Here is a 21984-nt window from a genome sequence, read left to right on the forward strand (position 1 = left end):
GACACCGCGTCTCGCTAAACCCCATAATTGGTCTGACTGCCCAATCACTTCCTTATCTATGTTTCAGCGAGCCTCTACCCATGCGGTGTAATTCTCGCCCGCGTTCGCTTCTGAAGTTGATTGGCCGTGTTTCGTCAGCGCGGAAGTCGTGTCCAGGCGGGGGGGCCGTCCGGGCTATTATAAGCCACTGCAGCCCTCAGCCATGGTTTGTATTCCTATTTCGTCAGCCAACTAAGCATTGCCCCAGATCCTTTGGATCCTTTGGATGCAAGTCGTAAGCCGCCACGCCCCGTCCGGCCTAACGGCAGCGCAGTGGCGCCCCAGCCGATGCGTATACGTAGGACGAACCGTTGGTATCGTGTGACCGTCCTTTACTCATCGCCATGCTCTTTGGGCTTCATGTGTGTTGTAGCTTGCTGGATAGGCCTGTGTCAATTATTCTGCATAATATACGCAGTTATCTCCCACAGTCTTGGTTTCTATTGTATCGGTTCGCAAAGTATTTCTCTTGTCAGACTCCTAGACCATGGAGGTAGACTCCAAAACGAAAAAGCGCATACGGAACAGAGTGGCCCAGAGAACATATAGTAATTCGCCCCTATCCTTCTTTTGTTTTAGGCGATACTGACAAGAGCAGGGAACAGGGTTAAGCAACGGATCCATGAACTACAGGAACAAGTTGAGAAATTGCAGTGCACGCAACCAGAAACCCAAACCTCTACCCTGCCGGCTATCAACTCGCTGTTCAAATCTGGCAGCGACATATCAGTTTCAGGGGAAATAGAGGTAGCTTCTAGTACGGAAGATAATGGCCGCCAAGTGACGGGAAATGCAAACCGCACCGGCAGTTCTTCTGTCTCGGGTCTCGATAATCACCCGGTAGGCTACCATGGAACCTCCGCTGGCTTTCTCCCACCTCATAATGCATCCCAACACCCCTTACAAGCATTGCAGTGTATCCCCGAGATACCTTCGGCGTACCAGCCGAAATCGTCGCTAGAACAACCCCTAGCCGGCATGAGTGCACACTATGTACGTGACCTCAAGGTTTCTCCCCACCGCGATCACGATATACAACAACAACAACAACAACATGAATACACGGGTGGTACAGCTCGTGATGTTCCTGGTACGTGAAGTCGAGTTCCCGATATTTTCCCGTCCAAGCCACAGATATTGCGACAACAATGGGGTCCCACATTACGCTCTCACTCACTGACACCAAACACAGGCGAGTACTTCCCCTTCTCCAATTTCAACGCCCTGCCATTTGGCACTCTCCCATGGGACGAAGACGTACAACTGGTCTCGCCCCCCGAGTCCGGCCCCTCAACCGCACCGTCATCGGCCACCCCAAGCCGGTCGCGCCTCCGTCAATTAGACCCCTTGTCCTTACCTACCAGCGGCCTCCCGGACCGCGTCGAGCCCGAGGTGCGCACGGCAGCGGCGGCGACGGCGGCGACGACCAGCAGCCTAGAAGAGCGGTTCGCACACGTGCTGAGGTGCGCGAGGCAGGTCGGCTTCGGGGACTTCGACGCCCTGGCTCTCCAGTACTACGCGCGCGACGACTTCGCGCCCGGCTCGGACCTGGCCCTCGAGCAGCGCCGGAGTCGCCGCCGCCAGCTGCCGGGACTCCTGGCCGAGCTGCGCGCCCGCTCTACAAGCTGGACTGACTGGCAGCGGCGCGGGTACCAGGAGGAGATGCTCCGGGCCGCCGAGGAGCTATGCGCGGGTGAGTGCATCGCGCTACGACGACGGCTGGGGGTCGGGGATGGCGATGATGGCGGTGAGGACGAGAACGGCTCGGACTCGGAGGAGGGGGAGGGGGAGGGGGAGGGGCCGCTTAGTGAGCAGTGTTTGGAAGAGATGGTGAGTACAGCGATTCATCCTCTTCGAAACCCTTTCATCTTTACTCGTCCTGCCCCATGCCAGTCGCTCAGGCACGTTTCGAAAGATCCCAGTACACACATGATGTCTGCTGGCGGCCGTTTCGCTTACATGTTCAAGTTGCCCAACCTATGGTCCTTTCTGTCGGGCGTCGCATCCAGTAACAGAAGTCTTACCTCGAGGAACGCGTCCGAAGTCGTCTTCATGAGCATGAGACTTCTCTGTGGTGTAGCCGAGCCGAGCACCTCTTCTTCTGCTTGAAATGATCAAGTACCTTGTGAAACGAATGAGAGCAACTTGTCGATGATAGAGGACTTCGATGTTTAATAGAGTAGACGAGTAGACTTATAGGATCATTTATAATAAAACATTATCACTAGCAGATGAAGGACGACCTGCTATTTGTCATTTGACCACACCCTTTTGGCAGTGAAACGGGGGGCATCAGGTACAGCACCAGTATCCTATCAATTGGATGTCAATAAATTAGACATTGCTCCAGATTCATATGGCCAGGGCCACGTGGCTGATAAGGGATGAGAGAAGGCGTGACGTGCGTTAATACTTTGGACTCGGCGATAAATCCCGAGTGCCGTATTGGGTACTCTGGGTCGACAAGAGAGCAAAGTTGGATTCCCATTACGAGACACGGCCAATGCGAGATTGCAATGTCGATGATGCTATGATATATACGTTCTAGCATGCCAATCTAACCCTGTGGCGTACCCCTCGAGCCCAAGCCAGGCCGATCCCCCCCTCACCAAAAAGCAACAACCCCAAAACCAAGGGATCTCAACCCCATCCCCCTGATTAGACAACCAGCATCCGCAACAACCCCCTCAACTCCTTATTCCCAACCCCCGTCCGCTTTTCCAGCGCCGCCAGATCCCCTTCGACCCGGGTCCGCATCTTGGCCAGGAACTCGGCAGTGAAGGCCAGGCTGCCGCGCTGCTCCATGAGGGCGAGCACCGTCTGCTTGTGGGCCGGGCTCGAGCTCCCCCGGACGCGCCGCTGGGTAAGGATGTTGCGCACGAGGGGCGCCTCGTGGGCGTCGGCGGTGGTGGTTCGGACCAGGTGAATGAGGGGCAGGGAGTACTTGCCCTCGTCCAGGTCTTCGCAGTAGCCTTTTTGCTCCTTGTACTGTGGTCGGGGGAGACTCTCAGTTAGTCTGAGTTGATGCGTGCACAATGGGATGGGGCGGCAGGGTAAGAAATTGAGTAGGCGCGTACTTACCACCGGGGAGACGAGGTTCTGGTAGTCGTCCCGAGCCTGGTAGTAGCGCCCCAGGCTGTTCAGGAGCCCCGTCACGTCCAGGCCGGTCGACGTGGTACTGTGAGCCGCCATAAGGCGACCGAAGAGCCTGAACAAACCTCCAGTCTCTGGATAGAAGAACGATGGACTGTCAGCATTGCTCACGACGGGGCTTCAGATATCTTGAATGTGATACGTAGAGGTAGACTTACTGTACTCGATCATCTCCAGGTATTGCTCGATAGACGGGCAGATCAGATTGCACGTCCAATGAAGGTCCAGGCTCTGGCCGATGTAGAGTCTTTCCAGCTCCTCTGTTGAACACAAGATCCTTGTCAGCAAGGCACACGCCATATGAGGTATAGACTTGTTACTGACCAGCATATATGGCGAGACTTTCCGCGCCGCCCAGCCTCTGCACCTCTTGGAGCGCGCGGAGGATCTGGTAGTTAGCCGCGTTTACAGTCTGCCCGGCGCCGAAGATGGTGTGCGTGGAGGGCTGGCCCCGGCGCAGGTGCGACCCGTCCTCGAGATCGTCGAGCCTGTGGGCCCGTCAGTTGGGGTGTGCCATGTTATAACACGGGACTCGAGAGACACTTACATCAATGACGCGTTGTGGAGAAGCTGCGTGGTGAGCTTGATGCTTGCCAGCTTCTCGGGCGGGACTTGGAACCAGACGTTGAAGGCATCAATGGCCTTCTCCCGGACGTTCTTGGAAGGGAGGGAGCTGAGGTAGTCGTAGGGCGCTTGGATAACCTATCAGTTGGAAATTCGGCGTTAGCTGACTCCATGATAGCCTGAAAACAGTAGCTTCCAGACCGTCGATTGATCTGTACCAACCTTGATGTTCAGACCGTTCTCCTCAAGCACCTTTAAGCCGTTGGTGTGGACACCATTGTGTCCGTTTGCGAAAGGGGCGCTCGTCTCGTCCAGGATACGCATGGCAGTCAGGTCATTGATCCCCTGCGCCGCGAAGACATTCACGAGGTCGGAATGGCCTGCTTTAGTCCTGGCCTGGCCCTCTTCGCTAGTGTGCCCCGGTGCCCCGTCTGACGATGGAGGCGAGGGCACCCCCGTTGGTGACGCCGGCCGTCTTGGTCCTCGGCCGCTTGCCGCTGCCCTTTCCTTGCGAGGGAGTGTGGTAGCCGTAGCCGGAGGGCTTCCCGTTCTCGTCGGGGATCCCGTTCTTCATCCAGTCCAGCTGCTGCGGATTGTAGGAGGACCAGGTGTGGTAGCGCGGACAGTCGATGCTCCAGACCAGGTTCCCGCTGAGGCTGTACAGGAGGCCCTCGAGGTAGCGCTTGGTCTCGTTGGAGATGTCGGTCCGCGCGTTGGTGTCCCGCACGATCTGGCGGAAGTCGACAATGGTCTGCTTGATCTTGGTCCGGCACATGTCCTTGGCCTCGTCCTCGGTGATGCCGTGCTCCTCCATCAGCACCCAGATCACGTTGACCACGTAGTCCTGCCCCAGCGCCATGGCCGTCTCGTACTCCTTCTGGTACGAGTACAGGTCGTTGGTCAGGCCCAGGTTGAGGTACGCGACGTTGGCCAGCTCGTGGGCCTCGTCCACTTCCTCTTCCGGGATGCTGATGGCCATGCCAAACGTGACCATGCCGTACCAGAACCTGCCCGTCCCCAAATGAAATCAGCTCCGAGACCTTCGTGCAGAGAGTCATGTTTTGTTATTATTTCATTGCTTACATTGTCCCAATATCTATCATTCGATATTTGATGTACTCGGCTTCGGTCTTGAAATGCGTGTCGTGGTGGCGGCCAGACCCCAGTTCGGCAAACTTGGCCCACGCCCGCATCGTCACGGTCGCCTGCTCTTTGTGCAGCTTCAGCATCTCTCGCGCGATGTGCGCTTGGATGGCCCTCTTGCCCGACGTCGCCTTTCTGATGTCGCCGGTCTGCGCCAGTTGCTCGAACGTCGCCTTCAAGTCATCGTTGTGTGCATCGCCCTGTAATCACATCGTTAGACTTCTCATGGACTTTGGGGATGGCCATGTTGGATGCAAACCAACCACAGATACGATATCCGTTATGTCTATGTTCGTTGCGCGTCAGTCAGAGGCTCTGGTAGATATTTTTGAGGTATTGCCTTGTGCTCACCGTCATGCAGAAACGCAAGCTCGTTCGCATAACCAAGCACCCCCAGACGATTGGGTACGCATTCCGGGACGGTGATGGCCATGAAGTTCCACTTCGGGCCCAAGCCTCCCTTGTAAAAGCCCAGGTTGCCGACCCATCGTCTCCAGTCTTCTTGGCACCTCAGCGTCTCAATCTCCTCGAGCTCGGGCTGGTGGTGGCATCGGAGCGGGATCCCGTCGCAGAGACCGTGGGTCTCGTATGTGGAAGGGTCGACCACGGACGAGTACTTGTATTCCATTTGGTGTTCCATTCTGCTTGCGTGGTTGGCCCTGTTCAGTCAAGCCTTTAATGTGAGTCGGAAGAGGACGTAGAAGGCAAAAAGTCCCAAGTGAAGGAGGAACAGGTATTGGATGGTACGGAAGATATTTGGCATATCTATGCAGCTTTGAAGTAGTCTCTCTATGTGTCCGGATACTGTTATGGGCAGTCCGAGGGTAGTATGGAACCTCTATGACGACTTATTCAAAGCACAGTACGAAGCTCGTATGGTTCGATTGATATACACATCCTCCCCCTGCTGTAACATTTTCCATTTGCCAACACTCACTAGTTTGGGCCAGGCTCCTACAATCCTCCACGTGGGCTTACAACTTCGGCTCTGTCAAACTCAACTAAGCTCTAAGGCCCGACATCCTGTATGGCCGTAGATCAATCTCAATGGAATTAGTGCAATTCCCTGACAGGTGTGATGAGTCAAGAGAAATTATTCCGACAATTACTCGGAGGGATAGTAACTCAGCGCCCGTGTGGAATATCCTGATTGGGGGCTCTTGAGGGACGTCAGCCAGGCATAGTAATCCGAACAGTCATGCCCCCCGCGTCGTCAGCACTGCACCTCTCCTCAGCTGACATGCATGCCACATGTTTTTGTCTTACCACAGCTGAAAACTCTAGAAGTTCCTCCGATTGGTGTTGTGGCGTCCAAGGGAGTCGCCATCTTAGTGGCTCTACTTTCAGCTGTATGCCGTAATTGGTGATTGGGGCGTAACTGGATGAGTGCATCACCCCTTTCCAGTCAGGCTGGGGAGTGGAAGAGATAGTCGCTTTTGTTCTTTAGTATTATGCCTGTTGCAAACGTTCAGTCATCATCAATAACGATGTTCTTTCCCAGCACATTGGCCTCATAATAAAACGAGAAACGGAGCTTGAGCTACCTAGACAACGACGTGACCCCAACATTTGCACGTCGTTTCCGCAATCTCCAAGCACAATGGACGCTACAAAGGCATACGATATGGATGCAGTACGCAGGGTCGCACTGTCCTCCGTGACCTCGCCGCGCACCTGGATTCTACTCGGTGCTGCCGTCGGAGTCTACTTCGTCTCGATATGGACCTACAATTTGCTCTTACACCCCTTGGCCGGTTTTCCCGGTCCCAAGCTGGCCGCTGCGACGCGAATATATGAATTCTACTACGATGTCATCAAAAGGGGGCAGTATGTGTATAAGATCGAAGAGATGCACAAGAAATACGGTGCGCCACCATCTCCATCATGATTTGGTTACGAAAAGGTATTCTCGTGTTCTGACTTGAAGCTCGCCGAATATAGGCCCCATCGTTCGCATCAACCCCTACGAGATCGTCATCAACGACCCCGAGTTCTACAATGACGTCTACGTGGCCGGCAACACCCGCCGCACCGGCATCTGGCCGCGCTACAGGACCGGCATCGGCTTCGACGGTAAGCCGCCACCTTACTGTGGTGCACCACCTCGAGACCATCTGCTGACCAACTATCCCCAAACCCTCAGATTCCCACACCATGACGGAGAACCACGAGCTGCACCGCCGGCGCCGCAAGCCCCTCGAGCCCTTCTTCTCCCGCCTGGGCATCAGCCGCATGGAGGAGATGATCGTGGCCGAGACCAGCCTTCTCAACAGCCGGCTGGAAGAAATGAAGGGGTCCAAGGCCGTCATCCGGCTGGACCACGTGTTTTCCGCCTTTGCGGGCGATGTGATCGGGAGGATCTGCTGTGAAACCCCGCCCAGCATGATGAAGAATCCTGACTTTGGCAAAGAATGGCAAGTCGTCGTCTTTCGTTCCCCCAAGTCGAAGAAGAAGGCGGCTGCTGACTGACACTACTTGCTTGATAGGCACGAGCTAATCGAGAGAATCGTGCGGCAACTTCTCCTGTTCATGCACATTCCTCAACTGGTCGGGTAAGTGAAGACTGTTCAACAGCTACTTATGTCTGGCTGGGCCGAATTGCAAGCACTAACGGCACTTGTAGCCTGGCTCGGATCTTCCCAACCGGCCTACTGTACAAGATCTATCCCGGTGCATCTGGTTTCAACGAGTTCCGCCAGGTAACCATCCCCTCTCGACTGTATCATGCTTCTTGGGCTCACGCATAGTCTAATATTTAATAAATGCAGATGATGGCCCAGCACATCGTCGAGACCAAACGCGAAAACGCCGAGGGCAAGCACTACGACGAGAACGCCTCCAACTCCATCTTCCGCTACATCGTGACCAGCGAGATGCCGCCCTCGGAGCAGTCGGTGGAGCGCCTGTCGCGCGAGGCCATGGTGCTCTTCGGCGCCGGCACCGCCACCACCGCCCGCACCCTCGGCTTCATGTGTTACTACCTCCTGCGCGACCCGGCCATGAAGAAGCGCCTCACCGAGGAGCTGGCGCCCGTCATGGCCAACTACCCGGCCGCGTCGCCGCGCTGGGCGGAGCTGGAGAAGCTGGTCTATCTGCAGGCCGTCATCAAGGAGGGGTTGCGGTAAGTTGCTTTCCCCTTCACAAACCTCAGGTACTTTCGGGACCAGGCAGGCGAAGAGGGATTCTGTCGGTTCTAACTCCCTTCGACCACAGACTCAGCTTCGGCGTGATGCGCCGCCTCCCCCGCACCGCCCCCGACGTCGCCCTGCAGTACAAGCAGTGGACGATCCCCAAGGGCACGCCCGTGGGCATGGCCGCCTACTCGCTCCACACCGACCCGGACGTCTACCCGGAGCCCTTCCGGTTCGTGCCCGAGCGCTGGCTGGGCGCCTACAACCCCAAGATGGACCGGAACTGGGTGCCCTTCACCCGGGGCTCGCGGAACTGCCTGGGCATCAAGTGAGTGCATCTCTCTACCTGCCCTTCCCCTCTTTTCTTTTATTGATTGGGAATGCCGAAATTGACTGACGACGATGACAGCCTGGCGATGGCGGAAATGAATCATGCCATGGCGGTGATGTTTAGGCCCGGGGGACCGGCTTTGACCCTGTATGAGACGGATGAGTCGGACATTTCGCAGTCTGTCGACTTCTTGATGCCCTTGCCCAAGTTGGACAGCCGGGGTACTAGGGTGACGGTCGAGTAAAAAGTTGGGAATCTGTTACATGACGATGGTCACTAAGTGGAAGGAGGGAAGTAGGGGGAAGGAGGGTGAAAAATACGCGCCAGGTCACGATAGAAACCGGTTGGGCTCGTTAGCTTGTTCGGTTACCGAATGATGGTAGATATTGGACGTAGGTTAGAGCGTGGATGCATGCGAGATGTCACTGCAGGTTAGCTAAATACATCTCAATTTCAGGACGCTGTCCAATCGCAACTCCATTTTTCGGGGAAACTGAAAGATTATCGAGAGGGCCTTCTTCTTATATATAGCTATGCTAAATACTCAAAGGTGGGTCCACTGGATGCAATTACTGTATGTCATTCCTACACGAAGCTTGCAGTCAAAGGGTGCTGGGTCCAGTTGACTCTGACCAATTGGAATCTGCGTCAATGCCCCTGAATCCCTCGCTAGTGATTTACTAGCGCCCCCTTAATCGCTAACACAGCCCAGCCCCTAGTGACTCACCCATGAACCAGGCACCACTGTCGCTATTGCAAAAGTATTGAGACGAATTCAATATTTCAAGTAAATTCCTCCGTTTATTCCATTGTTCATTCCATCGTTCATTTCATTGAATCACGACACGCACGTGCATTTAGGCCGAAGAAACCATGGATCAACCACAGCAGCCGCATCCCACATTCCTGAACCTCCCCCGCGAGATCCGCGACAAGATATATCACCTCCTCTTCGCCCAGCCCCAGGCCATCGACTGCTACCGCGTCTGGTTCACGACCCCGCGGCGGCTCCGGCGCCAGCTGGCGCGCGAGCGAGGAGCCGACGATAATAATCCGGACTGCTGCGGCCGGCGGGCCTACGGCTGCGGCGCGCACTACGAGGCGCGCCTGCGCCCAAACGGTACCGCGCTCCTGCGCACCTGCCGGGGCGTCCACGACGAGGGGACCGAGGTGCTGTACGGGCGCAACGTGTTCGCGGTGGCGCTCGAGCAGCGCTGCGTGTTTCTGCGGCTCTTTGGGGTCGGGGAGCGCAACTTGCAACTCGTGCGCCACGTCAAGTTGACGGCTTACACGGATTACCATGGGTACTACATCACCCGCGACCCCGACGATGACCTACCCCGTGGCGACGGACACTGGGGCGCGACGCCGTGGGAGTTCTTTGGCGGCGCCCCGCCCGTCGGCGACGACCACGCCCGCGCCGCGGGGTGGCGAGCGCTGATGGGGGGCGAGTTGCGGACGCTGGAGGTCGCTGCGCTCGTGCCCAACTGGGCTCACCACCGCGGGTGGCCCGTCTGGGTCGGCCAGCTGGAACACGTGCTGCGAACCATCGGAGACGCCGTCCCGGAGGACGCCGAAGTGACCGTCGACGACAACCGGTCCCTCTTTCTGTGCGACGCCGTGGACCGCTGCTTCTCCGCCCGGGGGAAGGGGTTTCGCCGGGTGCGGCTGCCAGAGGGCGACGCGCACTATGACAAGCAGGATGGCCGCTTCGATCCCGACGATGTTGGCGGCGCACCGCTCGACTGTGAAGGGAGGCCAGTGCCCGAGGGGGTTTTGGAGCGCCTGCCGAGTCACCCTGTCGAGGCCCTGCCGTCTGCGTTGTTTGGCGAGGATGATGACGAGTCGCGTAGGTAAGATTTCCAATATTCTTTAGTTCCTCCTTCTCATACGGATTCTGTCATAGTCCAGCTGACTTGCCATGCGACATGGGCACTAACTAAGTAGGTGTGAAATCTCCCCGCCCTTATGGGCCGTTCTGCACTACATTTACCGGACCTACTATTGGTGACGAGTTGTTGATCTTCCAACCTTGAAGGGGTGAGACGGGGAGTAGCGTGGTGGCTGGATATTACATGTGCTAAGGCAGGCGTGCATTGGACCGACTAACAAACAGATGCAGCCGATTTCGTGGCGGTGTGGGCGTTGGCGTTTTAGGGTCAGCCAGGTCTGCTGCTTACCAATCAGGCTGTGCAAGGCAGTCACACTCCGGCTCGCTTGTATTGCAACCGAGAGACATCTCCAACAGATTGCAATCTGGCCTGTTTCATGGGCCGCAACTCCTTTCGCAAATGATTCATTTACAGATTCTCGGCACCTCAAAACTTACTAGCGATGTTTTTCCATCAAGCTAAACACGCCCTTCGGAGCTTTCGATGTCATAATGTCCATTCACGCCCACCCTACCGCCTTCCAGTCGTCTCCCGCTCATGTAATAGGTATTCACAGCGGTCAACACCGGAACTCTACTGGAAGCCTTACCAACGAACAAAGTTCTATGTTTCTGTTGGGATAATTACCTTCATATTTTATGTTGTTCCGACGATCTATCTCAGTGAATTCTACGTTCCGACGTCCCTTTCTGGTGAAAACCTACTAGAAGACAGATATAATGCGACTTACCGGTACCTCGAGGAGCTCTACGATACGACAACCAATGCAACTTTGACAGGTCACTCAAGCAATTCTCGAATCACCAATGCAGAGCTCGAAGGTATGTACTTGACCGAAATCTATCATGGGAAACAGCGCATTTATTCACTTGTGACAATAGGGCTGAAGGTAATTACAAGAGCTGCCAAGGTGCCAGACTCCCCTTACACGACTTTGAAGGCTGGCGAGTTTCGGCTTTTGCTCCTTAATCCTGGGAGTCGTGATGAGCCGCTGAATTGTTCACTTGTTGTTTGCAACCGCCACAGCACTGTTCCCCCCTATGAGGCACTTTCATATGCGTGGGGTAATCCCGCAAACACAGTACAGCTTGTCTGCAACAACCTGCCAATACCAGTGACCGAAAATCTCGAGGCCGCTTTGAAACACCTCCGATCTCCCAAGGAAATCCGGATTCTGTGGGTTGACGCCATTTGCATCGACCAAAGCGATACCACGGAGAGAGGACACCAGATCCGTTTGATGAAACCCATCTTTTCCGAAGCCCGCAGGGTCTTGGTCTGGCTAGGGCCTTCTTCGAGGGCCACCGAGGAAGCGTTTAAGATTATTAATCAAGTTGTACGCTTGATTGTGAATCGAAACCAGTGGAGACTTGAAATGTCTGGCTTCCGGGCTCGTCTCCGATGGTCCAAGGCGTCTATGACTTTTCTTACTCCAGCGAGCTTGACAAGCTTTCTGAATTGAATCTCGACCCGCTTATTCAACTTCTTCAGATGTCCTGGTTCACTCGTCTATGGGTGTTCCAAGAAGTAGCTTTCGCGAAAGATATCGTGGTACTTTGTGGCGAGCGAGTCATACCATGGTGGAGACTGGCACAGTCTGTGATGCATCTTCACCGCAAGGGAATTCTTCTCTCGAGTACGAAGGTTTCAACAAGGCCATGATCGGAGTGAAAGCAGTTTCGGAGATGGAGAAAGTTCGACAAAGAGTTGAAAAGAATAACATGCCCCGAGACTTGGTTTCCGTCCTATTGGCCACGAGCGCCGCAAGATGTACCGACCCCAGAGATAAGATTTTTGCAGTCCTCGGTCTGGTGGATGAAGAATATCCGCGATTGGATAAGACCCTTCAAATTGAGGTGGACTACGCTGAAGATGTCGGCCAAGTCTATCGGAATCTTGCAGAGAAATGCATTGCCGCAAGAGACTTGAGGATCCTCTCATGCGTATCGCAACGTCACGGGACCCTCCTGGACAAGGAAATCAACATACCGTCATGGGTACCAGACTGGACGGCAGTGGAAAACGATCATCCGTTTACACGGTACAACCTGCATACAATTTTCCCCGAGGCACAGTACCTAGCGTCAGGACAGCAGCCAGAGGTTAACGAATCGGGCGTACTTCAGCTTCCATGCCTTGAAATTGACCAGATCGAGTCTATAGTACCGATCACTACATTCACAAAGACACCGCTGCGTAGACGTCCTTGGTCCTTCGGCAGTCAAGAGGCTATGACTAAGAATTTCCAATGGTTGGAGGCTTGTCGCGAACTATTAGTACAGCATGGGGCTGTGAAGCAGAAACATCGCCCAATCCTAGAGGAAGGCACCAGTAAGGAGGTTTCATCTGACTCGTTATGGTTTGTCTTGGCGGCAGGACTATCAGGCACCGCCTTGCCCGTTGAGGCCCATCAAGAATCGCATTTTGCTCGTTACGTCGCTCTCGTCAGGAAGATTGTGTGTGCGCCGTATGAACCGCGCATCTTCGTTACTGACAGGGACGAGGTGATTGCGGCGGTGGAGGCCTCTGTGCACTTGTGGTCCTCGAAAAGACTCTTCGGGATCACCAAGCTGGGCAGGGCGGTACTGGTCCCGCAGGGAACCCGCAAGGGCGATCGAATCGTTCTCCCTGCCTTCTCGGTCGTTCCACTTGTGGTCAGGGAGCCCGAAGGAGAACGCTGGGAAGGTACACTGCTGGGCGAAGCTTTCGTTCGCGATGTTATGAATGGTGAATATGTGCAAGAGTTCAATAAGACTCACAGGAGGATTGAGGATTCTCGCCGTTATGCAGTATGGATGATTTCCTGAACGTTTAACGGTCAACTACTATCATCTTATCCATGAAACATGGAGTACAAGCAAGGGAGTCAACTTTTCTTGCGTAAAGTGGCGTCAGGGGCGCTGAGACAACACTCGCAAGCGGTTCAGGGGTAGCAGTGAAACGTTACCTTCGACTAAGCTATGTTGTCCCGCTCTTATACAGTTGCAATGTATTTCTTTTCGGTAAGCGCCAGCTTGAAGAATCAAACATACAACGCTACCTACTGTGAAAGGTGATATCTTTTGACAAGATCACGTGACGCGTGGCATGGATGACCTGCCACAAACTTGGCATTACTTACGTGACGTGGACAAGCCTACTATGTGATTCTAGGTCTACCTCATGAGTAAAGCAGTTGATGATGTGAAACGTGTATATCAAGGTATCCCAATGGAGTTTTTCCTGGTGGTGTGGGTCCAACATGAAGCAGCTGCAATAAGAGTAACACATTCTACAAAGTGGGTTAAAGTCACTTGTGCACATCAAAGTAAGAGAAACAAGAAGCTCAGCTATGTATATCAATTCGCTCGTTATCATATTAAGTTCCCCCATCCCCCCGTACATTTCTGCCAGCCAAATAATAATAATACTGCTTGAAGAAGAGAAGAAGAAAAGAAAAGTGGATTAAGGAAAGTCAAGAAGTGTACCACCACAAAACACCGCCTCTCTCTCTGTGTGTGTCCCGATATCCGCCAGGTATCCAAACTGGTCCCGTCTGGACGAAAGAAAACAGATAACCTCAGGGTAACCGAGTCGTAGACAGCATGGTTATTGACGCACCCGAACTCACTCGAAGCCCCCTTTTGCTCGAGATCCCCTGGTCGTATTATGGACGGAAGACCTGTTTGCTGACTTGAGTGTCTAATCCCAAAGCCGGGACCAAGGCTTCGGGTTGGACTTCTTCTGCTGCTTCTGCCAGTTTCTGAACCACTCCGTCCAAGCCTTCTCGGGGTTCCATCCCTGGCCGTAGCCCTGACCTGTCGGAGCGGCCGAGGCAACAGTGCTCACTGCTGCAGTTGGGTAGACCGTGACCTCGGAGCAGGAGTAGCCGTAGCCGTAGCCTTTGCTGCAGCTGGTGGAGATGGAATAGGAAGCCGACGACGACGAGGACGACGCCGGGGTCGGAGTCAGGGTCACGGTGGCGGTGGTGGTGGTGGAGGGGCCGGTGAGGGTGAAGGTGGCGGTGGCCGGCGTCGACGTCGGGTTGGGGTTGGTCACGGCGCCGTTGCTGGACGTGCCGAAGATGGACGAGGTGACCCAGGAGGGGGTGGAGGTGGGGTAGGGGTAGCTGCTGTAGCTGGTGGGCAGCAGGAAGCAGGTGGTGGAAGAGTGGCCGTATCCGCCGTTGGTGAGGCAGGTCGTGCTTTGGGTCGCCTTGGAGCTGGAGCTGGAGCTCTGGACGGGCAGGGTGGAAGAGGTGCTGAAGATGCTACTACCGCTGCTGCTGCTGGAGGAGGTGACGGGGGTAACGGTGCTGTAGGTGGATACAGTGGCGGTTGAGGTAGAGACGGTGGGGCTGCTGCTGACAGCAGTGGAAGAAGTCACGACAGAGCTGGAGCTGGCGGTGGAGCTCGAGTAAGTGGTGACGGATGAGCTGCTGAACGCGGTGCTGCTGATCGACCCAGTGCTCTGGGTCGAGCTGGAGTACGGCAAGGTAACGGTGCTGGTGAAGGCCGAGCCGGTGGAGGAAGAGGCAGGAACAGTGGACTTGGTTATGGTGGTAGTAGACACAGCCTCAGTGCTCGAGATTCCAGTGGTCGACCCAGAAGAGGACGAGGAAGAAGCAGCATACGTGGTAGTGGAGTACACGTAGCTGGAGGGGGTGGAAGAAGAGGAAACAGAGCTGTAGGGGCCGGTCGACGAGATGGCGCTGCTGCTGGAGCTAGGAGCAGTCGGGAACGACCGGGTGGGGATGACCGTGATGGTGGTGTTCCACTTGTAGGTGGTGGTCAAGGACATGGGAAGAGTGGATGATTCGGTGATTATGGTGGTGCTCTCAGTGTCACTGCCAAGGTTCGGTTCATGTCAGTATCAGAAAATGCTCAGGTTGTCGATTTAATCAATGTGACATACCAGGTATCAGTAGTCTCCGTCTCGGTGGAAGAGCTGTAAGGAACGGTGATGGTGGTGGGGATAGTCGCACTGGTCGTGGGGGTGATGATGACGGTCGAAGTGAGACTGGTCGTGGGGGTGATGACCACAGTCGAGGTCAGACTGGTAGTGGTGAGACTGGTCGAGGGGTGGATGATCACGGTGGAGGTGACTGTAGACTTGACGTGGGTCGACGAGGAAGAAGAGCCGAATGGCGACGAGGAGCTTGTTCCCACGGTGGGGGAAGAAGACGGCGAGTAAGGAGGCACAGAAGAATAGCTGGAAGAGCTATAGGAGACAGTAGCCGGAGTGCTGCTGCTGCTGGCGGGCGTGGTCAAGGCAGTGCTAGATGACAGTGAAGTAGACCAGGCATTGGTGGAGGAGAGGCCGGTGACGCTGCTGGGGGTGTAGGTGGTCCCAGGCAGAGAGTTAGACTCCGTGCAGCCGGCGTAAACAGTCATGGTCGAGATGATGGTAGTCGTCGCTCCGCACTCCGGGCCACAGGCAGTCACCGTGAAGGGACCCTCGCCCATGGGGCCCAAAGCAGCATTGGCAAATGCTGCGCTGCATGGGTGTCAGTAGCGCAGGGGGTGGTTGTTTTGGAAGATCGACTTACCTCAGGGCTGCAGCGCCCAGGTTGGTGATGGAAGGCATCTCAAAAACTTGTCGTCACAGAGCTTGACTCGAGGAAATGGGTAGGAGCAGTGATGTATGCAAAAGAGTGTACTTGCCACGAGTCCCCGGAGAACTGAACTGCGATGGAGCTGCGGAAAGAAAAGAACTCACCTTCTGGATCACATTCGACCTCTTATAGACTCGATTGTGTTTGTGACCCGTCAGAGTCGACAGAGACACACCAATGTAGCCGTGACAACATGGCGCAAGGGTCTGTTTGCAAGCATCGTGCAAAGGGTCAAGGATCCAGGTGGCTAGACCACAGACGCTCCGTCACTGCTGCAACGTCCCGCCGATTCGGCCGTGCCTCCATGGTCCATTCTAAATGACCCTTGGGTCAGGTTGAGTGCAGCGCAGAGGCCCTTCTTCTCCTATCTGGGCAACCCGCAGCCGCTCTGCGTCGGGACCATCCAGCCATCCATCATGCGGCGAACGAATGGGCACTTGCTGCAATTATCCTGATGAGCAAGCTCTGAGACAGGACGATACGATGTCGGGCTCTGCCACATTGCCGGTGGCCGTCCGACGTGAATATAGTACAGATGTCTCGCAGGAAAGTCTTCGCCAAACACCCTTCTCCAAGCCCGGAAATGGAAAAGAATCGCAATTCTATTCTCGAAAGCTAGTGGAAGATTTGTCCGTCCGGTGTGACTTTTCGTTTGCAGCTGGTGGTTAATTAGACGACAGGTTGGACGGCGTCAAAGAGGCGACGGCAGGCGACGAGAGGCGATGACGTCCCAGCTGCACTGCAGGCAGATCACAACAGATTGGCACTTGGACAGGTAAAAATCAGATGGCACGGACAGAAAAGCATGGGTAGATGGGTTACGCAGAGCTGCCAAGAACAGGGGCGGGCTTCTTTGGCTCCAGAATTGGCGGATGGTGGGAGCCGTCGACAAACGGACAGAAGTTAATCATCTCTAGGTTTCTACCCGCGTCCAACGGAGATTTCATTTTCATTTTCAGGGGTTGGCTGAAGCTAAGCTACATGTACCTAGCCCCAGTCCCAATCAGGACGCCACCGGCACGAAACATGATGCACGCTGCAAGATCCCGCCGCTGTTCCCAATCCATGTCGAGATCAGCCAAGCAATCGTCGCTGTGGCCCGTTTGATTGGCTCGAAATAGGATTTCAATGGTTGCATCGTTCGACGAGGGTCACTCTGCCACCGACGCAATGAAGTTCGACCTTAGCCGAGTCTGTGTGGTAGTATTTACAGTAGAATGTCACGACTCTGATTGACTACAACGTAGCTCAGGTTTGCAAAATATTCCGAGCGAAGGGAACGCGAGGAGCGAGTCGGCCACTTCCTCGTCTGTCTGGTCCCCCCTCTTTTTCAAGCTTGTGAGTGTGTACCTGCAGGGGCTGGACCTGCACTCGTCCGCCAGAGTCGGGCAAACTTGCCAAAGTCTGTGATACGGAGGACACATCGAAATCTAGCTCGACAGAACCTGGGACCTACAGGCAATTTTCATGCTGCTGTCCACCGCACCTTGCATCTGCGCTCTTAACGTTGCAGCGATCTCGCATCCATGCCGCCCTATCTCGCCCACCTCGCCATGGACTTTCACTGGACTCGTGTAGGAATCCGCATGTTTGCCCTCCGCCGGGGAGCACATCCGCACACTTCTCGACTCGCCCAACCGAGCCCCCCCCCCCCATCTATGCCGCTGACCTGTCAATCTGTCAACCTGAAAATGGAAAGTGTCGGGAAGTAGTCCCGACGCCTGATGACTGGCCTCATGTAGATGGAAACATGTCAGAAATGTTCCAATTTCGCCGAGCTGACTAGCCCAGTCTTATTCCCGACGGATGCGCGAGAGGAAGCCTGCGTGTGGGCGGGGATCTTTTTGATTAGCCATGCGTCTGCTCGAGGTTGATGATGCTCTTGTACCGCTTCGAGACGAAAAGAATCCAAGACACCCCAACCTCGTGAAGGTCTTCTCTCTTGCCAGGGTCTGTTTGACCGTCTGCCTGTCTGTCCCACGGCTCTCGATCACGAGCCCAAGGCCTGGGATGTGATTCAAGAGCGAGTAGCACGGTGCAACGGCAACGATAGAAAATTCCTTCCGCCAAGTTGCCCCACGCCGCCCGCGTTTGCTCACGTTGCCGTCAATAGTCATCATCGACTGGGGTCTTCAGGGACTTGCATTTGCGTCCACCAAACGGAGAATCTCACTACCACGCACCACACGGGAAGAGGCTTGGTCCTTGCACTGGTGCCCGCAACTTCAGTGATTTCGCCGAATCGGTTTTGCTAGGCTAGACTTTCCTTTCGAGGGAGTGGGTAAGCTACTACGGCTGATGTTGTGCGACTTCAAGTCCCATGTCGACCCGGCTCTCGTCTTGTCGGCTCTCGTCAGGCACGTCCCCGTTTCTCCAACTAAAACCAGATCCTGCATCTTCTTTCGCGTAAGGGTTGAGTGCTGGTCTCTGCATGATGCACGGGGAAAAGGGGTGCATATCAACAAGAAAGAGCGATATTATGGTGATACACACAAGCTTGGGGCCTTTCCTGCTGCCTTAGGCACAGGACATCGCCAGCATAGGCCTTGGCCAATACTAGGAAAAGAATCTCAAGAGAAATCGCTATAGTGCTTGAAGGGAGAGGGAAAAGAAGATGCGCCAGAGGGATTCAGTATGACTAGCCTCGAAAAGCAATGTGATGTGAGAGGTCCTCCCTTTAGCCCAGAATAGGCACGTGCGCAACCCATATGTCGTCGTCTCCTTGTCATCTGTGGGGATGTCTTGTTCCTATCCTCGGCTTAATTCTCTGGTGGTGAGCCCAAATGCCAGTCAGGCCGGCTATTCAATGATCCGAGCTGCCAACACAGGGCAATGCCATCGCGCGGAATCTGATCCGGCGTCTTCTCGGTGATGAGTTCGACCTCCCTCATTCCGGCTTGCTATTGGATAGCGGGAGAGCAGGTAGCGCGCTTGAGGCTCCTGACCCTCGGCGGTTCTTGGCGTGAGACATTGGCAGCCGCCTTTTAGTCGCGCCACCCCTGTCATTGCCCTGCCTGACAGCCAGCTGGGGTTAAGACAGCACATCCCCTCCCCCCTTCAATTGCCGATCACCATTGTAGACATTCCATTTCGAGATGAGGGGGCTACGAACTGCCATTTTGCAGGACTCAGGAGTTGAGAATAGCTTCAATGGGTGGCGAGGACTATGGCAAAGGGAGTCAAACAGTAATGGCAAATCGAGTATATAACCTGGCCTGACCGACCGTCCAAGTCCAACTTCTCTCTCATCATCATCAGCATCCAAAGCATCAGATCTCCAATCATCACTCACTCTTCCAACCCATTCACTCACTCACTCTTCAATCAACCCTCTTTAGCTTCTTCAGCTCCTCTATCCAAAAACCAACCAACCCAACCTTCAAAATGCAGTTCACCACCGTCGTCGTCATGGCTTTCGCCACCTTCGCCGCCGCCGCGCCCGCCGCTGTCGAGAACACCGTCCCCATCGTTCCCGGCGACGTGACCGTCGCCCAGGCCGGTGACACCTGCGGCAAGGACATGCAGCTCAGCTGCTGCAACAAGGCCGACTACTCGGGCGACTCGGTCAACGCCGCCTCCGGCATCCTCTCGGGTGTTCTGGGTGGTGCCTTCGCCAAGAACGGCCTCGGTCTCTTCGATGGCTGCTCCAAGCTCAGCGTCGCTGGTGGTGAGTATTATCCTCCTTTTCCCTATCACACTCTCCTAACAATCCACTAATCTTGACATTTGCAAACAGGCATCGGCGCCGTCTCCGACCTCCTCAACAGCCAGTGCAAGCAGACCGCTGCCTGCTGCCAGCACTCCGGCCAGTCCCAGGTAAGCCGCCTCATTCCTCTCTCCTCCCCCTTCACATCAACCAGCACAGTCTATCTAACACAATCACACTTAGAACGGCCTAGTCAATCTCGGCCTCCCTTGCGTCGCCCTCGGCGGCCTTCTGTAAACGCCAGCTTTCTTCCTTTCGCCGAGAGCAGCAACGGCATGATGACTCACGCTTGTTTCTACGGGGTCTTTACGAGATACACGGAGGGTGTTGGAAAGGGGTAATGCTTGGGGATCTGGATTGACTGATGTCTAAAATGTGCATGAGGAGCCATGAGGAGCATGATTTAGTATACGATAATCTAACTTGAGTCACTCGTTTTACAAAAACCTACCAAGTCCTGCTTCCCGTCTTTGAATCATTGTGATACCATTGTACACGAGAAAGCTCAACGGTTGGACCTGTGCAAACTCTTTTGCCTGTATAGGGCGGAATATTTAGTGTCCCCATGGGGTTGACTTCTGTAAACCGCTTTAAATCTGGTTGTGGGGCATATCAAGTCAGCATTATATCTATTTACGGTTACGCCAATAGATATGAAAAGATCAAAAAGAAAAGGATGAAACATGCTCGCTACCGGAATCGAGCCGGAATTCGCTTTACTATTACTTGATGGTAAACGTGTTTTTCCACTAAGCCAAACGAGCTTGAGGGGGTCCCATCTGGCATAATGCTCAACGACTGCCTTATCCCCTATCATCACAAGGTTGTGCATGAAGTCACAGGAGTGCTTAGCTCGGAACGGTATAGTTCCAGTGAAAAGCTCGGAGTTAACACCTTCGATTTGGAATTGCCTTGGCCCTCAGCAGGCCAGTCGATAGCGGTATTTCAAACATGCGGGCCATCTGGAGTCATTGTTAATGTTGGTCTTGTCGTCGTATTCCGGTATCGGCTGCGAATCTGACCCGGAGGGCTTCCGCCGGCTGTTATCTGCACTTCTTGGTGCATCTAGATAATAGTATACGATCTAAATGCATGCACGGATACGTGTCAAGTTTGCCTTCATGTTCATTTGGGCTTTGTGTGGAATAGTCGCATCTACCAGTTGGATGCTACTCCTGAAGGGAAAGTAGGGGATGCATCATCACGTAGTCTACGCGACATGCGCCATATCTTCTATATGATCTAGGAGTTTAGCTCCATGTGTCTCCAGGTGAAACTAGATTCTAATATTCGAATGATCATTTCGCATAGCCCAAATTTCACCAAGACGTCACAGCACTTGTATGTTACGAGTATGGTAGCCCCCATGTGAACTACATCCACGTAACACGGCCCAGCCAGTCGGGTCTAGATTGACTTAGTGTCTGCGGGAGCGCTAGTGATGGTATAGCTCGCGGTAGTTCGCAGTAGCCACTGCGGAGGATCGGTGGGCTTCGTACACATAAGAGCACCCTCCCAGAGTAGCAAAGCCGCTTATCCAGACAATGTTGGGTCCCTCTGCATATATCTCATCTTGCTAAGGTAGTAATACATGAAACGTGATTTCTCCGCCGTTGCCGCACCCCGGCCAGCCCCTTTTTTGGGGAATAGCAGTTCCCCAGGCGACACTGGATTCCTGTTCTATAGCGACTAAGAACCGAAACTAATCACCATCGCAATCTCGTCTTACGAACTCGACGTCCTTCTCTGCACAATATCCACCAACCCCTCATGATGCTGATTTCGAGGATGGTGACGTGTCACATAGGCCCGATCTAGCAGGAAATGAGAAATGTGAGGGTTGCCTCGGCATGAGATCATGACAATGAGAGATTCGCACCCTACCTTAGCTATCGCGACGCACTTCCTCACAATAAGGAAGGACAAAGTCTTCCAGGAAGTGCTGTATGCCATGGCTGCCCTGCATCCCCTCCAATAGCACAACTACAAGAGGAATGTTCGTTGCCGCTCTTAACCCAATGTGCGGACACTACCCACAGGAGTACCCATTCCAGCGTGTTCTGCCGCGTGTAGACTCCCGAAACGGTCAGGCTGCTCGGGATAGATCTTTTCCAACCTTCCCCCAGTAGGGACATCAGCATGACACCGGACTGTCCAAACAGCCAGGCTTCTCCCGACAGCTGGCAATACACGACAATAGTATAGGGAGTAATCGGGCGATTATTTCACTCGCATAATTAAACACTATATATACCTCGGCCGTTTATTATTACTAATTATTCCAACTGATTATGCTAATTGAGTGCTTTAAGCAGAGGCAATTGGCCTGGGTATTCCGGTATCTATTTGATGTCACTTCTGCTTCCCCCCTCTGGTTTCTCCTCAGGGCACAGCCGGTTCACCGCACGCGACAGGCGTCGATCGCCTGGTAG

The 21984-nt window shown here is 54.5% G+C and overlaps 8 protein-coding genes across 8 annotated transcripts; 6 read left to right on the forward strand and 2 right to left on the reverse strand.

Annotated features, from left to right (window-relative positions):
• Positions 1–1017: 1017 nt before the first annotated feature.
• Positions 1018–2148, forward strand: PG985_013524 (uncharacterized protein; the record flags this gene model as incomplete). Its single annotated transcript, XM_066833290.1, has 2 exons — positions 1018–1129; positions 1232–2148. The coding sequence occupies 2 exons, from the start codon at positions 1018–1020 to the stop codon at positions 2146–2148; spliced, it is 1029 nt and encodes a 342-aa protein (XP_066678030.1).
• Positions 2149–2697: 549 nt separating this feature from the next.
• Positions 2698–4080, reverse strand: PG985_013525 (gibberellin cluster-GGPP-synthase; the record flags this gene model as incomplete). The annotated part of the gene is made up of 6 exons (XM_066833291.1): positions 2698–3027; positions 3121–3266; positions 3351–3452; positions 3517–3680; positions 3740–3894; positions 3979–4080. 6 exons carry the CDS (start codon positions 4078–4080, stop codon positions 2698–2700), a joined length of 999 nt encoding a protein of 332 aa, XP_066678031.1.
• Positions 4081–4165: 85 nt separating this feature from the next.
• Positions 4166–5539, reverse strand: PG985_013526 (fusicoccadiene synthase; the record flags this gene model as incomplete). The annotated part of the gene is given in 4 exon segments (XM_066833292.1): positions 4166–4763; positions 4840–5099; positions 5110–5129; positions 5251–5539. 4 exon segments carry the CDS (start codon positions 5537–5539, stop codon positions 4166–4168), a joined length of 1167 nt encoding a protein of 388 aa, XP_066678032.1.
• A 960-nt stretch (positions 5540–6499) lies between these two features.
• Positions 6500–8605, forward strand: PG985_013527 (cytochrome P450; the record flags this gene model as incomplete). Its single annotated transcript, XM_066833293.1, has 8 exons — positions 6500–6764; positions 6841–6972; positions 7043–7340; positions 7386–7451; positions 7523–7598; positions 7668–8020; positions 8113–8358; positions 8440–8605. 8 exons carry the CDS (start codon positions 6500–6502, stop codon positions 8603–8605), a joined length of 1602 nt encoding a protein of 533 aa, XP_066678033.1.
• A 629-nt stretch (positions 8606–9234) lies between these two features.
• On the forward strand, positions 9235–11715 carry PG985_013528 (HET-domain-containing protein; the record flags this gene model as incomplete). The annotated part of the gene is made up of 3 exons (XM_066833294.1): positions 9235–10214; positions 10968–11074; positions 11135–11715. 3 exons carry the CDS (start codon positions 9235–9237, stop codon positions 11713–11715), a joined length of 1668 nt encoding a protein of 555 aa, XP_066678034.1.
• Positions 11716–11830: 115 nt separating this feature from the next.
• PG985_013529 (uncharacterized protein) lies at positions 11831–13060 on the forward strand (the record flags this gene model as incomplete). The annotated part of the gene is made up of 1 exon (XM_066833295.1): positions 11831–13060. One exon carries the CDS (start codon positions 11831–11833, stop codon positions 13058–13060), a length of 1230 nt encoding a protein of 409 aa, XP_066678035.1.
• Positions 13061–13837: 777 nt separating this feature from the next.
• Positions 13838–14886, forward strand: PG985_013530 (uncharacterized protein; the record flags this gene model as incomplete). The annotated part of the gene is made up of 4 exons (XM_066833296.1): positions 13838–13916; positions 14098–14549; positions 14606–14648; positions 14699–14886. 4 exons carry the CDS (start codon positions 13838–13840, stop codon positions 14884–14886), a joined length of 762 nt encoding a protein of 253 aa, XP_066678036.1.
• Positions 14887–19230: 4344 nt separating this feature from the next.
• PG985_013531 (uncharacterized protein) lies at positions 19231–19789 on the forward strand (the record flags this gene model as incomplete). Its single annotated transcript, XM_066833297.1, has 3 exons — positions 19231–19513; positions 19583–19662; positions 19736–19789. 3 exons carry the CDS (start codon positions 19231–19233, stop codon positions 19787–19789), a joined length of 417 nt encoding a protein of 138 aa, XP_066678037.1.
• Between the last annotated feature and the right edge of the window lie 2195 nt (positions 19790–21984).

Source organism: Apiospora marii, assembly GCF_038362585.1.
Source record: "Apiospora marii strain CBS 49790 chromosome Unknown utg000011l_segment0_segment0, whole genome shotgun sequence".
NCBI lineage: Eukaryota > Fungi > Ascomycota > Sordariomycetes > Amphisphaeriales > Apiosporaceae > Apiospora > Apiospora marii.